The sequence below is a fragment of the Chaetodon trifascialis genome, chromosome 17 (assembly GCF_039877785.1).
Source record: "Chaetodon trifascialis isolate fChaTrf1 chromosome 17, fChaTrf1.hap1, whole genome shotgun sequence".
Taxonomy (NCBI): domain Eukaryota; kingdom Metazoa; phylum Chordata; class Actinopteri; order Chaetodontiformes; family Chaetodontidae; genus Chaetodon; species Chaetodon trifascialis.
The window spans coordinates 12,872,600-12,888,089 of record NC_092072.1 but is presented as its reverse complement, the minus strand read 5'-3'; the positions used below and the strand labels follow the sequence as shown (position 1 = coordinate 12,888,089).

Genomic DNA, 15,490 nt, shown 5'->3' with positions numbered 1-15,490 from the left:
TGAGTCCTTGTAGGGGCGTGTATGGCTTTGAATTTGTTTTTGTTTGTATGCTTTTTTATTTTCTCATGGTTTGTGGTGGCAAGAGCAGAGTGTGAATTTCGGGCTTTGTGTCTATGCAGGGACTTGTTTCTTTTCTTTCTGTGCATTAGTTTTTCACGAGTGTGTCTTTTGTGTATGTGTGTGTGTGCCTAAAGGGAGGCAGGGGGGTTTCTCTGATCTCAGGCAGCGTTGGCCCACTCACATTGAGAACAGCGAAACTAAGCTCACCAATCAGACCAGAGACTTCATCAGCCATTAGCATCAAACCATCACAGTTGCAAGAGCTTAGATGCTAACACTTTGTTTTGTTGTCTATCAAGATAATGATACTGTCGTCTCATCTTCAGAGCAGCTCACTGGAAATCAGCAGGGAAAAAGTAAACCCAAGTTTTCTTGTCTTTTGATTTAGTTATTTATATATCCATTCATTTATTCATGTCTGTTTGTTTATTGATAAGTGGGTGTGCATTCATGTGATTCAGTTATATGTGTGTGCAGTGCTTTTTGTGCACAGCAACCCACACTGCACGCTTTAGATCCTTTGAAGTTGCAGAAAAGTTTCCAAAACGGCTCTGGTGTGTGGGTGTGTCTTATTGTGCATACATGCTGGGATATGGCTGCTGTGGGCCTTATCATTAGTATCACATAATAATCCAGTTCTGATGTATCACTGCTTGAATCTGGGTTTAACTTGAAGCACTTCATCTGTCTCTGTGAGGGTGATGACGCGTCTGAGGAAGGGAGGCAAACACGGATATCTGGGACTCTGTTTTCTCTCTGGGGTATGGTCCACTTTCCTTAGCACAACAACAAAAAGGCAAGAGGTATAAATTAAATTTCTCTCCAGAGTCTTGGCTCAGTGTGCCTAGTGGCGGTGTTAGACCAAATGCTCGTAAAGTGGTAGAGGTTGAGCCGCACATAATAATCCGGAGCAGGTAACTAGGATCAGACTGTAAATAATCACAGTGATAGTTTCTAAGCTAGTATCTTTGTTCTGTCTGGTATTTACTGCCAGGCTTGGGATTTTTTTGCTAAAGTCCTGGTATGATCCAACAGAAGAACTCCATGAATTCAATGCTGCACAAAATAATATTTTGTACCATCATTGTTTGCTGCACAGTCATAATTGTGGCCACTTTCTGTCAATCCCGTCATGGAAATCAGCGAATTTGCTGCAAAACCTGGTGGAAGATCTCCTTGTGTAGCTGTGTCCATAGCCAAAAATGGTCTTTCTCTGCGCAATGTCAAACATTTGGTGTGTACAACATTAGGCCTGTAAGTGGCCTAAATGGGTGCTCTGTACATTATTCATGGGGAACTTATCTGACTTCTGCTTTCCAGACAACTTCAGTCGGGTCCAAAAAGGCATTAAAAGAGATTTTTCAGATAGTATTTCCAATCAGCCAGTGATGCATTACGGGTAGACTCTAAGAAAGAGATCATCCCCGATGAGAATTATCTCCTGTAATGAAATAATACCTGTTCTGATGTCCTTGAATAGATGTTTAATCACAACCAATTTACCCATCCCTCTGGGATAATTAATGCAGAATGTTCATATTTCCTGCAACATCCTTGTCATAATAAAACACTCATTAATGCAATGCAGTGCACAAGCCAAGGTCAGCACTTGGCTTTCATCAGCATTTCTTGACTCGCAGTAAATGGCGATTTCCCAGGCGACTTTGCTCTCCAGTCATCCATATGGACCGCGCTGCACCTCACATTGAGCTGGTGGTTGAAAAAGAGCTCCTCTGACAGTTTGTCTGGCTGTGCAGTGCTAGCACTCTAAATATGGCAACAACAGCAGCTAGCAGCAACAGCCGGCGTCGACCCTGCATCACTCATGTGGAAGGAAGCTTAAGATTGATGGAGGGAGGTCTCCAGATGTGTTTTGTGTGTGCCTACATGGGAGTATTGGCAAATTACATCAAATTGCTTTGTTTTGCATGTTTTGGTGGTTGTTCATGCTGTATATTGCAAGAGAAGGAATAAATTAGTATACGTGCTGCATGAGTGTGTATGTTGAGAGCGTGTATTTCTGTCTTGCCTACAATACAGTATGTGCTGTTCCCCGTGGTGCAGTAATGCTGTCAAATAGGTCCCAAAGGCATTCACTAAGAGAGAAAAGAGCTGCTTTTCACTGCACTTTACATTTACCCCTCACTGCTCCATTTTATTTTATTGAAATATCCAGATACAGTGACTCCTTACATTCAAGCCGTGGGGTGTAGCTACATAATTGAAATTTTAATGGATGAAAGTAGTGCCTTTCCACTTAGTTGCTCTCAGCGCACTTAACATAGAGCCATGACAGGGTTGTCAGGAGAGTCTAACAAGAAAAGATGAATATACTAAATATAATCTGGGAATCTGGCTGTTGAGCAGAATTCACCTCTCGTTCTTCACCCTCTATGAAATGACACACTGACTGTCTCTTGTTTGGCATTTCATACAATACATTAAGATGTGGCATTATGCTGTGAAAGCTCATTATTAGGGCTGCAGCTAACCGTTATTTTCATTAATGATTAGTCATTTCGTCTGTAAAATGCTAGAAACTATGAAAAATGCCCAGTGCATTTTTTTCCCGGAGCCCAAGCTAATGTTCATTTTGTTGATCCAATGGTCCAAAACCCAAAGTATTCAGATCTCAGTCATATGAAATGGAGAAAAGTAGCCAGTCCATCAAATATCTGAGTCTTGCAGACAAACTGGTTAATCGACTAATGATAGTCATCATGTATGCGTAGCCATGTTGAGCCATGCCCATCGACAACCAAGACTTTTTGCCAACAATCTTTTATTGCTGTTCATGCTGCCCATTATGTGATTCATATTAATTTTGACAGTCCCCATCCTTGCTGATGGCAGTATGAACATCCAAATGGAGATAAAGTTTGTTCCATGTCATTGCCTGAATGTCTTGTCATCTGAAATTATAAACCTCACTGTAACCATCACATCTACAACACAGACGACAGCTGACATGCAGAGCAGCCCAGACTGCTGCTTCAGAACCAGCTTTTTGTAGTCCGAGCCTGTGTGTGCGTGTGTGTGCGCATGCACACTGTCTAACGGCCCAATGTCCTCTCACACAGACCATGAGGGTGGTAGCTAGCAAAAAACAGCACAGTTGGCATTGTTGGCATAGATTAGTGTCACTATCATTAATAAACAGAAAACAGAAATAAACAATATCTGGTTGTCTACATATTGAATGCACAAACAGGTCTCGTCTTAAACGTATTAATACATAATTTGACCCAATGTGCACTGCACTATGTTAGCTTTACTCCTGGTTTACTTTGTACACTGGGCAGGATTTTCCAAACATACGCTGTATCGACTCACACAGAAGTAATCCCTCTCAATCGTCACTTAAGTAAACTGTTTACAGACAATAACTGACAATTCCTGCATAGTATGACTTTAATGTATTTGAATATATATTAATTTAACAGCCACAAGCAATCACGGCATTGTCATTTTTCAGTTCTGTCAGCACCCAAAATAAATTTTTGCATCTTTATCCAATGCATTTTTATCAGCTTCCAAATTTAATACAACCCGTAGCAGCACTCGTCTCTGCACTGCCTGATAAGAGACAGGCATCCTTTCATGTCCATCTCTGTGGCATTGTTTTATTTTGAACGACATCAGGGTCAACTTTGAAGGAGATAATTATTAATTGAACATGGGACATGGTGGCAGAGAGTGAGAATGTAATTACCATTTCAATGATGGGGACATGGATTCCCTGTATTCTCTTTTTCTGCTCCTTATTAAAAAAAACAGGCGCTCTGACGAAAGCGAGCACATGCACTTTTTGTGTGCTCACGCCTGTGTGAATGCTTCCTTTTGTATGTGCGCAAGCATGCATGATTCGTCTACTTCGAGGCTTTAAATGCAGAAACACACTGCATCAACACTCCCATTATCACCATGTGAGATTGACTTTTTGATTGCTTTCAGGGAGTATCAGCAAAGTCATTATTCTGTGATTACCACCTTATTATTTGCCCACCAAAGCGCCTCTCCAGCACAGTCTTCAGATTTCTCCGCCCAGGCCTGAGTGGCGGGTGAGTGTTTGACTGACAGCTGGTAAATGATGTCATTAGCATCCTCTTAGGCAAATGGAGCGTTGGCGAGACTCGATTGGATGGCGAGAGGGGGGACGGTAATTTGTTACGGCTGATGCGTTGTGGATGATGGATGGCGGGGTGACTCCAGGAACGAGGAACTGCCCGACTGTCCTGTTTGAGGTGAGACTGAAGGGAAGAGAGGAGGGGACTGAGGATGAGGAGGGTGGCAGACGAACCAGTGTGGTTCATTACGTGTACTTGATGGCTCATGGGACAGCGTTTAATTACTTTTGCTGACACTTGCTCTGCTGTCTGACTTCCCTTCCCAAAGAGCTACAAGAACGAAAGACGGCTTGTTGTCCGGAAGAGATTAGGAAGCGTGACAGAGAGAATGTAGAGAAAGACCGAAATAATGCTAGACAAGATACAGGAGATAAATCTTGGATAAGCAGCTCTGACTAGATAAAAGAAGACCCCGAGATGGACAATGTTGCACTTAGATCATCTCGACCGCAGCTGAAATGACGCCAGTGCAAAACAAAGCCTAATTTTATCCTCCGAGTGAGCTCAGCCTGCAAAGTTTGTTTGGGCGACGACGTCATCTCACCTCTACCAAGGTGCTCTCTGAGCAATCAGCGGATGAAAAAGAGGAAGATAAAATATTCATAATGCCCCTCCGCCCAGTTGTGAAAGGACCATGTGTTCGTATTAAATGTGATGAATATTCGCTGTGTTAATTAGCATGAGTGCAGCCACATGGGCCGACAGAATTGTTTTCCTGCTGGAGACATGACTGCAAACAAGGCATATTAATGAACATTCCCCAGGGACGGCTCTGCCCAGACACTGGGGCTGGATGGCAGTCGGTCTCCAGGGATCAGGATGAGACTGGAAAGTGAGCTGCAGGTGATGAGATCTGCCTTAAAAAGCTCTTACAATATAAAGGTTTCCTGCTGTTTTCAGGATTTCAGGAGATACTTTCGGGGTTTTATAGTTCTGCCGATGATAAACGTCAAACTGAGGTCGTCAAACCTCACACTTTCATACAATTTCCTTTACTTTCAAATAGCTTCTTAAGGGAAGAATGTTCCTGCTAGACACACTGACAGACCATTTGTAATGTTAATGAGAAAATAAATTAATTTGAGGCGTAATTATGTGGATTATAGCCGTGTGTATGTGTGTGTGAAAATTTATGGTAGGCAACTGGGTGAGTTGTGATTAAAAGTAGTGGACAGGAGCGATGAATCTCTCGTAGCATGATTGGAAGCTGTGGCTTCATCCATCTGCACGTTATCAGCTCAAACAGGAGGAGGAGGCTGAGGCCAGGGGCTCATGCTGAAAGGACAGTCCTGGGGGCTGTAAATCTGCTGTTAGCTGGACACCTGTGCCCCCCCAACACCACAGAAATATGGCATGCATATTACAGTGAATCACAGATGAGGACTGAATACAAAGCACGGCCTTTCACAGAGGTGACATCCAGCAATGAGAGTTAACATAAATTTTCATTTCAGCTGAGGGAGGAATGGATAGCTGTCTTTATGGATGGACAAACTGATAGAAGGATGGGAAGGGACAGATGGACATGAATAAAAAAGCAAAATCCTCCTTCTCTTCTTTGCAGCTCAGAGTCTCTGCACTTTGTCACCTTGAACAAATCTTGACTGGTGTGGAGGAAGTGTTGACCCTCGCCCTCTAGTGGCCGGTCACTTTTATGCCAGTGTTTACATTCTTGGACACTCCTGAAAAATGGCTCAGCTCCTGCAGCGTAGGTGGTCCTGTTCATGATAAAAATCAGTTGTTATGACTGAGAGTGTAATGACTTCCACATACAGCCACAGTTCATCCTGCACCACAGGACAGGACAGCGACTTTCTGTTTCGAGCAAAGCACAAACTTTCAGAAATGTTGTCAGCTTTACATGATGGCTTCCAAACTATTTTAACAATGATATCATGAGGTTAATACTCTGCACACAGGGGCTTTGTGCCAGCGAGAACAGAGTGTCTTTTTAAGCAGCCAAGATCCTGATCTCAGAGTTTGTCTGCCTCTGTCAAACGGCATTTAAAGAATGTGCTTGCTGAGTCACTGATGTTCTGCATCGGCTTTAATGCCAGTTACATTTGGATCACACGAGGGAAGACCTCATGTGCACTGATGTGCATCTAGGTTTTGTAGATGAGTTTTACAGAGTCATAATCTAGACTCTGCAAGGGATTCTTGAAATTCATCATTCTATTGATTTGTCATATCTGATTATTAATGTGATGACGCTCATTTTAAAGATCAGATGTGCCAAAAAGCCAACCATCCTCGTTTCTGTTGTTTTTTTTTTTAATTTTCCAAGGTCAGTTTGTGAGGAAATACACTGTGATTGCCGCCTCTGAACATATTTGCATTCCAAAAGCTAATCCTTGGATTAAATTGTGTAATCAGTAACAAAAAAAGTGTGTTTTTTCCCAGTATTTTGCTGCGGTTGGAGGAGCTGAGTATTACCTTCAGGGCTTATCAGATAAAGAATTAGAAATGGGTTAATTCCTTTTTGTGGCACTCTCACTGTGCAGTGCCAGCGTCTCAAAAGGGGGACTTGGAGCCCAGACCACTTCTTTATGCATTTTTACATGCTAAACGTGATGCTGTTTCAAGAGGATTATCCTCGATCGCCTTTGAATTTTTCAGATTTTTTTTGGGGGGGGGTGCTGAGGTTTACGCTGTTCACATTTCATTTTCGGCAACTCAGATCTCCTATTTTTACTGCTCTCACCCCTGGCTAAGTCTGACTAGTGAGAGTTCAGGGGTTAGCCAGTTGATGAGTAATCTTCTTGCAGTACAAACAGCAAGAACAATATTACATAAGACTTTGTTTGGGATCTTGGCTCACTGGGTTTTGGCATGATTGTTAAGGTTGAGGAGCCCAGATGAAACAGAATAGTACAGAACAGGAGAACACACCAATCGCAAGGGAAGTCCAAAAACATCTTTGTTTCGGTACATGTGTAAGCGCAGACATACACACAACCACTCTAAACTCTTATTGTCTCTCATTATAATTGAGTTGGCATATCGTGAAGAAGTGTGTTTGCACAGGCTGGAAATATTCATGTGTCCTCAAGCATTTGATCAACAAGGCGAGCAGAGAATAGAGAAATGGAGTAAAATCAAAATGAACAGAAGGGAAGGCAGTCTATTTCTTTCTGTCACTTCAGTATGGTCTGATCCAGTGAATCAGCATCTGCAGGCTCAGGGGTGGCTGCTAACAAGGCTGATCCATAATCAGAGCTGCTTGTCACGTCTACCATCACACCGCCTGCAGTAACTGGAACAGCATTTGCTCAACCTGGCCAGAGAAAAGTTAATTTTTTTTTGGCCAAATATCACACAGAGCGTCTCAGCAGGATTTACAGGCTCACATCAACCCGAGCGCTGCAAGCTATGCTCAGCTTTGAGGGGAAACTGGTGTAGCAGGTGATGTTCTGTTGTGTGTGAGCAATTTCAGCACATTGGAGTTAGGCTCGCTCTCAGAGAAGTCCCTCCTAAATAAAAAAGAAAAAAAAAATTGTCAAATTATATTCATGTTCAAATTGTAATTATGCAGAATGCAAATCCGAGTGCAAACCTAAATGGAAGCCGCTGTCACTGAAGATTTCATGTGAGGACTCATTTCCCGGAGGCTCAAGTGTATGCGTGGAAAAATGAAGAGATTTTATACTTTGGAAAGATCAGTGCTTTATTAACTGGGTTAAAAATCAGTGTAATCCTCTTGTAAAGTAGCTTGATCTGAGGTTTAATTCCATTTCTCTTATTAATAACCCTTTATTTCATTAATAGCTATTTCTGCTTCATCGGAGTAGCTGTTCTGAACTGATTTATACTTCAAGTGACAGAAAAGAAATGACCTTGCTCAAGTCTTGGAATTTTACTAAGACCAGGTTTTTCACACCAGACTTCATGAGAGAATGTCAAATACATGAATCGCCTTGTTGGTTCAACGTTTTCTACTTTTTCTCCATTTTATCTGCATAAACGTAAGATGATGTCTTTTTGCCGTCTCTGTTTAAGTGGAGAGGATTGATATTGTTTGCCGTCGCTCGCTGATGATTCCGTTTTATTTTCAGAGCATCACTTTTAGATGTGTGTGTGTGCTCAGCTCTGCAGCGTCTGCGGGGAGACTTTAATTATCTCCTGACAGCAATGCATACACGCTAGGCTAATTGATCTTGACGTGCATGATGTGTTTTATGTGTTGTTGTGCAGTGCTTCCCTACTGCATTGTTACCTCTGTTGATCACAAAGACCCCCTTGAGTGGGATTGATGACTCGGAACACCACTCATGTCATGCTTCTACAGCCACAGCCAGACTAATGGTATTAGCTGGCTGGGGTATTATAGGCAAGTTCTGTCATGCATTTCACTGATGCATGATACTGGGGCTAACAGCTGACTAGCCACTGCTGAATTATTCTGCTTTGCTCTTTTCCTCCTAAGGCTCAGTGCACCAGACTGGATTAAAGGCTCCAGATCTGAAAAAAAAAAACAAAAAAACTATCATTTATCCTGTTGGGAACTGAACAGAGGTTTATATGCTCCCCTGACTGTCCAAAAATAGGGAGGGGGCTAGCCTTGACTTCCTGATGTCTATGGCCAATACACACACACAGACCCTGTATCGCTCCTGCATCGGTGCTGATCTCACCCCACCCTCCTCTTCCTCTCCTCCTCTGCAGGTAATGCAGGTGGTGAGGGAGCAGATCATGCGAGCACTGACTCTCAAGCCTAATTCCCTGGACCAGTTCAAGAGTCGCCTGCAGAACTTGAGCTACACAGAGATCCTGAAGATACGCCAGTCCGAAAGGATGAATCAGGAAGACTTCCAGTCCCGCCCCATCTTGTGAGTCAACCAATCACTGGCCGGTGTGATTTTGTCGCATTGTAAAATTCCAACAGTTTGCACACATTTGTCAAAGGGTTAAATTGGTTGTCTGAAGCCTCCCGCAGAAGTTGAGATGGCAACAAGATGCTGGACCTAATGTGAATGATATCTACTATCGTTCATCGATACTCTTGTTGTTAATTGCAATTTCCCTTCTCATCTGCCTTATCAGACCACAAATGAGGGCATGATTTGCATTTACAAAAAAAGAGCCCTGGTCATTGATATCTTTAGAATTGCTTCTTTTCTCTCCTTTCCATCTGTCAACCAAATTCCAGCTACTGGCCTAAAGCAGGTTGCACCGGTGCTGTCCTCGTGATTAGAAATATGCATCAAATTCAATAGTCTGCAAATGGCATCCCCAGTGAATGCTCCGTTAACGACCCTGCAGCCCACTAAGCATGGCGAGTTAGTCTGTAATAGATCATTCATTGACAGATCATGGATGCAGGCCCTGTAATGGAGAACATTGTTTTGTCCTGCCTGTATTTAATGGAGTCGCCAGCACTATTGAAAAATCGTTTCGCAGAGAAAGCTTGTCCCTCTGAACAGTAATCAATGCTGAGCCCAGGGCTTATTGGATCGATATTGGAAGGGTAGAGACCAAACTTTGGCACCCAATTAATCCATGGGGAGAAGGCAGAACAAAAGTAAAGGAAGCTACGGAAAAATGTCCCCTAGAACTGCAGGTAATGTGGCTTTTAATTCAAGGTCCACTTTTTTAGATGTAATTATCCTATCACCTCCACCAAGGTGATGTTTTTGTTCCCATCTGTCTGTCTGTCTGTCTGTCTGTCTGTCTGTCTGTCTGTCTGTCTGTCTGTCTGTCTGTCTGTCTGTCTGTCTGTCTGTCTCAGCAGAATTAAGGAACAACTGCTGGCCTGATTTTCATGAAACTTCATAGAAGGCTGTAGCACAGGCCAAAGAAGAACCCATTAAATTTTGGAGCAGATCCAAATCAGGATACATGAATTATTTATCACTTTTGTTAACATTAACACATTTGGCCTTAGCAGAATAAATGCCATAAATCTTAAAATGCAGTAAATGGTTGTAAAGTTCAATAGTGACAAAACATAGCCAATTGTAGAAATATGATGTCTCCATATCGCAGTCCACATTCACTGGTACCAGGTACTACGCTGTCAGGGTACCTTCTATAGTTCACATTTAAGAATGAAGACACTTCATTATGGATAACACAACACTACTCTTCCCTGTATTAATGAGAAAATAAGAATAACAGAATGATCAACTCTCAGGCTGTTGTCAGAATGCATTCTGGGAGAAGTAGGCGATAAGTAATTGAATTAGACGTTGAAATGAAAACTCACATTTTAAGATGTTATCAGAACGACTGCTGGAAAGCACTGAACATCACAGGCTGACGGGTCTCTCTTCAGCAGCGTGAGACTGCCCGGTGGAATTTTCCTCTAATCAATACAGTACAGTCATGACTTGTAAACATAATGAGCAGAGCATGTCAGACGGCTGATTTAAAGGAGCACTGTATTACCTGCTGCAAATGCTGCCAGTTTCCTGTTGTCAATTACTGCAGAGAATGACTTTAGACATCAAAAGGAGGTGAAAAGACGAACTGTAATGGCGTCGCATCAAAGCTGCGTCTCCTGTAGAGCATCAGTTTAAAGATGCCGTTTTTGCAATGTATGTGGAAAGTTTTCTATTTACTGAAAGTTGCTTACACCAAAAAAAGAATTGGCATTGCATAAAGAATTCATGCAGCTGGTCAAAACAGAACTGCTGAGGATATGAGAAAACGTGAACACACAACTTCATTTTAATGCAGTCCCACAAAATTAGGTGGAAGAGTCGTGTAACTGAATTCATCATTGATGCCCTTCTCCACCTGTGCTTGGAAATTTTTTACTGATGTTCCGTGTAGGGACTGTGTGTCTCTACAAAGTTGAAAATGGGCTTTTGTGCCTCGCTTCTTTCATCATTTGTACACCCAATAGCAACCAGAGTGCTTCCTTTATAGAGGTCCACCACCACAACGCCTCAGCCCTTTAATTCAATTGTCTGTGATTTTCTGCATTTGCCGGAAAGAATCAGTTTAAATTGAAACTGGAGCTGCTTTCTGAGAAGCCCTCAGACAAAAACAGTCTCACCTGTGTCTAGCACGGTCAGAAGAATAGCACATAAGGCGGTAAAGCCGAGCTATCATCATCCATCCTTCCTACAGCGAGCCACGCCCTCCCCACTAGCTGTTTCTTTAAAGATGTCGGAGTGAATGTCCGACCACAGATCAATGTAATGAGTCAGTGATGAGGCAAAGACACAGACAGCGAGGGTGAGACGGATGAAGAGAGACAAGAGCAGATGAGCCTGAAGGAGGAAGAGAGAGAAGGACAAAAACGAGATCAAGGACATCAGCAAGGGGAAATACTAAAGGGAAAAAATAAAGAACATGCAAAGCTTTCACATGTCTTGAAAACCTGACATCCTCCCAAAAGTTTGCGCATTTTTAACATGGAAAAGGAACAAAAAGGCAAAATGGAACAGAAAAGAATCGGGTACAATGATGAAAAATAAAAGATGGGGAGCAGCCGCACCGCTCGGGCAGATGGTATACATAATTCATGTTGACTTCACATTCATATGCAACACAGACACACATACATGTAGATGCATGAATAAATGACAGCCATCCAAGCAGGAGCTGAAGCAGCTCTGAGTCCCACTCATCAGCCTTTTGGGAAGCTACATGACATGTTTCTGAGTGTGTGTGCACATGTGTATGCATGTGTGGAAGTGTATCTGTGTGTTTGGCATCCTCTGCTCCCTCCTGACAGTCATAATTCAGGTGATCTCATTGGTCAGATGAATATTGCACGCTGCCAGAAAAACTGGGAAAAGAATTCTCTTCTAGGTCGCGGAGCATCTTGAAGCTTTCTGTCCTTTGCTTGCCAGATAGGAACAGGTGTGGTTTACAGTATTCAGATGATTCTCTTAAACTAATAATGTGTCTGTTCATTTTTTCTGCAGGGAGCTGAGAGAGAAGATCCAGCCTGAGATCATGGAGCTGATCAAACAGCAGAGGCTCAACAGGTTGTGTGAGGGAACCTGCTTCAGGAAAATCAGTAGTCGCAGGAGGCAGGGTGAGACACACACTGCTCACACGCACACACACGCGTATAAACATACATCCATCCACGGATCATAACCAGACAGACCTCTGCTGTGTTCACAAGGGCAGCTCTTCAGTTTCCTGCCTTGTCTTCCTCTGTGTGCTTTATCCCTCCTCTCTGCACCCCCGCTCATCGCCTTATTCCCTTTGCGTTGTGAAAAACCCCCACAAGAGATATGTTATCATGGAGATCTTTGAAGGCCTGGACTGCTGTGGAGCTGCTGTCATGATGGTTCACACATTCTTTTTTTTTTTTCTGGCTTTGTCAGCCTTCAAGGCACAGACATATAGCAACACGACACCTCTCTTACTCGTACACGTACGGAAATGCAGCGCACGCGTCTCTGTGTCTTGAGATACACAAACTCGCCGCCTTCCCTTCCTCTTGCCCCTGCAAACACTGGTGTACATGTGGCATGCAAGGAAATGCAACCATGCATAAAAGGCGTAAGCAGGGTAAACACGCAGTAATACACACTTGTCAAGATGGAGTCTAGAGAAAGCTTTGAGAAAAGAAATGAAAGAATGACAAAAGAGCAGACTGCTGTAACCGCAGGCTCTGCAGTGTGGAGGGTGTAATGGAAATGATAAAGCCGTGCATCTCATGCTGAGACATAACACAAGTCAGACAACTTGCATGCTTGGTGGATGTCGAAGGCTGCAGCTTTCAAGGGATATTCGAGATGTTTATGGACATTATGGATGTCTGATTTGTCAGTGGTGCCATGATTTGTTGAAAAATGTCTTACACACAAAGCACCAATAGACTCGCAGTGATACAGTGGAGGAGAGAGGCTCGTGAAAACCCCAGCAGCCAGCTCAAATAGGAGCATATTCAAATCATTTGGCCTGATATCGTGTTTCACCCTCGCTGCCATAAGAGAGAAAGGAGAGGAGGGAAGAAGGAAAAGGAGTAGCAGCGGTAGCATTTAGCCTGTATAATATACTGCTCCTCTGTCAAAGAGGGTTTAATCTGGTTGAGACCTGATCCCTTCACTCTTCTGTCCTCCTTCTTGCACTTTCCTTCACCTCCTTCTACATATACAAACACATGAAATAAAAAAAAAAAACACAACCACAAGCTCAGGTTGTGGGTTCAGCTTATTGTCATTGCATTACTGTCATCAGCTCCCCTGCAGGACCTCTACTTGCAAATAAGTCAAATCAAATTGAGCCCAACCAGGTGGGTTTTCCTCCGCTGACTCCGATGTTTTCTGGCATTTGAAAGCCTGATCACAATCGGTCTTGGCAGCTGTCACCCAGATGTCATCAAAGCTGGATTACAGAAACAGAAAAATGAAGGTAGGAGTGGAGAGAAAAGGCATCTGAGATGAATAGATGTTGCAGGACAGATGTTCAGGTAGAAAGCGTCAACCCAGATCGAGTATCTGCTCGTCTTCGCTGCTTGTGGTCGGCTGATTTATGCTCTTCCGTATTGCCACATCATTGTTAGGGAACTGAGGACACAGTTGCATATGTGCATGCACCAGCACACATACTTAACACAGAAACGGAAACCATTAGCCATTCAGGAGCAGTACACCCGCTCACAGCTGTATATGAAGCAGTTCATGAGCCTCACTGGATTTAATTTAGCACGCTAGCCTGTAGGGTTACACCAGCTTTAATCTGCTGCAGCAGCACACTGACTGTCTGCCTGCTACCAGCTAGCTGGAGCTGTCTTTGCCTCTGAGGACTCTGGAAGGAGTCAAGGACATACTGTTTCTCCACAACAATCCTATAAAACTCTGCATCTTCCTATCTCCCTCCCTGTGCGTGTGTGAGCGAATGCCATCTTAATGTGCTCCATTCCTCTACACTCTCTTCCCTCCATCCATACATGTTAATCCTTTCCTCCCTCTCCTCTCTGTTCTCACGCTGGTACTTATATCCAGAGCTGACAATGTGAAGATCGCTTTGTCTTGCAGGACTTAGGCAAGCTGAACAAGAATGAAAGGAGCCCTATAGCAAGTTTAATTCTGGCTTGGTGTTCACATGAAATGAGATGTTAAATCAAAAGGAGGATGCTGCATGCGGAACATAACGCTGAAACTTGGTTTATTAGTGTCATTTCTCTCTTGTCTCTCATACATTCCTCAGATAAACTTTCACAATGTTTATACCCATTAGAGATGTTAACTTTCTCCATCTGCAGTTACGTGTCCTATCTTTTACAAACATAAAATGTGCTCCCCTCCTCCCCTTCTCTCTCTCTCCTTCTCCCACCTCTCCCTCAGCATCTTGTACGACTATTTCAAAGTCCCCCAGCCTGCAGGGACTCAAGTACCTACATCAAATATTAATTTAGCTGACTTCAGTGCAGATGACTCTTCTCTCTCTCCCTTCCGAAGTGCCAGTCTGCAAATTACAAGGGGATGCATCGCTTTAAAAGCTCAGGTTGATGGTGTTTTGAAGTTTGGAAGAAAGAGCACTACCTGTGCAGTCTTTTAAGTGCAGGGTAGCGGCAGGTAACAGCACCCGGGGCTCAAGAGAGTGTATCTTGTTTAAATGCTGCACTAAACAAAACTGAAATAGGAAAGTTGGCCTGATTCTGTTGAATCTCACTGCATCTTTCACCCACGGCCTGGCAGCTGACTCAGATTAAGACAGTTATAGCTTAAGTGATACAAGAATGAAATTCAATCTAAGATGGAGATACAGCGTCTTCAAGCCAAAAGAAGAACACATGTGCTGGTGTGTGGATGCACATGAACACATAAATCAGTCATGCTTTGCACTCGGTTAAGTCCAACAGTTGATGGCATCCTCTCCCAAGCGACGCCCCTCCACTCACAGCTGCCACGCACATCTCTCTCCTCTCCCCCCAGTGGACCAGTGCCACTGTGCACCAGCCTGGCGCCGCCAACTGTCTATTTTCAGCAATTAGGATTTGGACTGTGCCACCCAGGCACACGCCAGCCAGACCTCCCCAGTCTGTGCCCGCTCACTGCCAACTCAGCTTGGTGCCCACCTTGGCAGGAAAGCACGAAGGAACACCAGGCTGGTCTGCAAAGGCTGACCGGCGCTTTACAGCCGCAGCTGATAGTTAAAGGCCTCCGCTGCAGGAGGATTACATGTCACATCAGCCAAGAGGAAAACACACTGAACTTGATCAGCAATTATAATTAGGTCTGCTTAAACAGTCCTGCTCAAATTCTGTCCTGCCTTTAAAAAAGAGCCTGACCATTACAATGAGAATAAAACACGTCTCAAGAGCTTTGCTGCTTCTCAGTGTGTGTAAAAGTCTTAATAAAAGTATAAATGCATATATAGATTTTAAGCAC

General features: G+C 43.4%; 1 protein-coding gene across 11 annotated transcripts in view; it reads left to right on the top strand.

The window, feature by feature from the left end:
* The window catches only part of elmo1 (engulfment and cell motility 1 (ced-12 homolog, C. elegans)), a 106,060-nt gene that overhangs the window by 83,191 nt on the left and 7,379 nt on the right, over positions 1-15,490 (top strand). For all 11 annotated transcript variants that reach the window (XM_070984408.1, XM_070984402.1, XM_070984410.1 and 8 more), the window contains 2 exons: positions 8,853-9,016; positions 12,065-12,177. In XM_070984408.1, the coding sequence (XP_070840509.1) occupies positions 8,853-9,016; positions 12,065-12,177 (277 nt within the window). The remainder of the gene's footprint in view (positions 1-8,852; positions 9,017-12,064; positions 12,178-15,490) is intronic.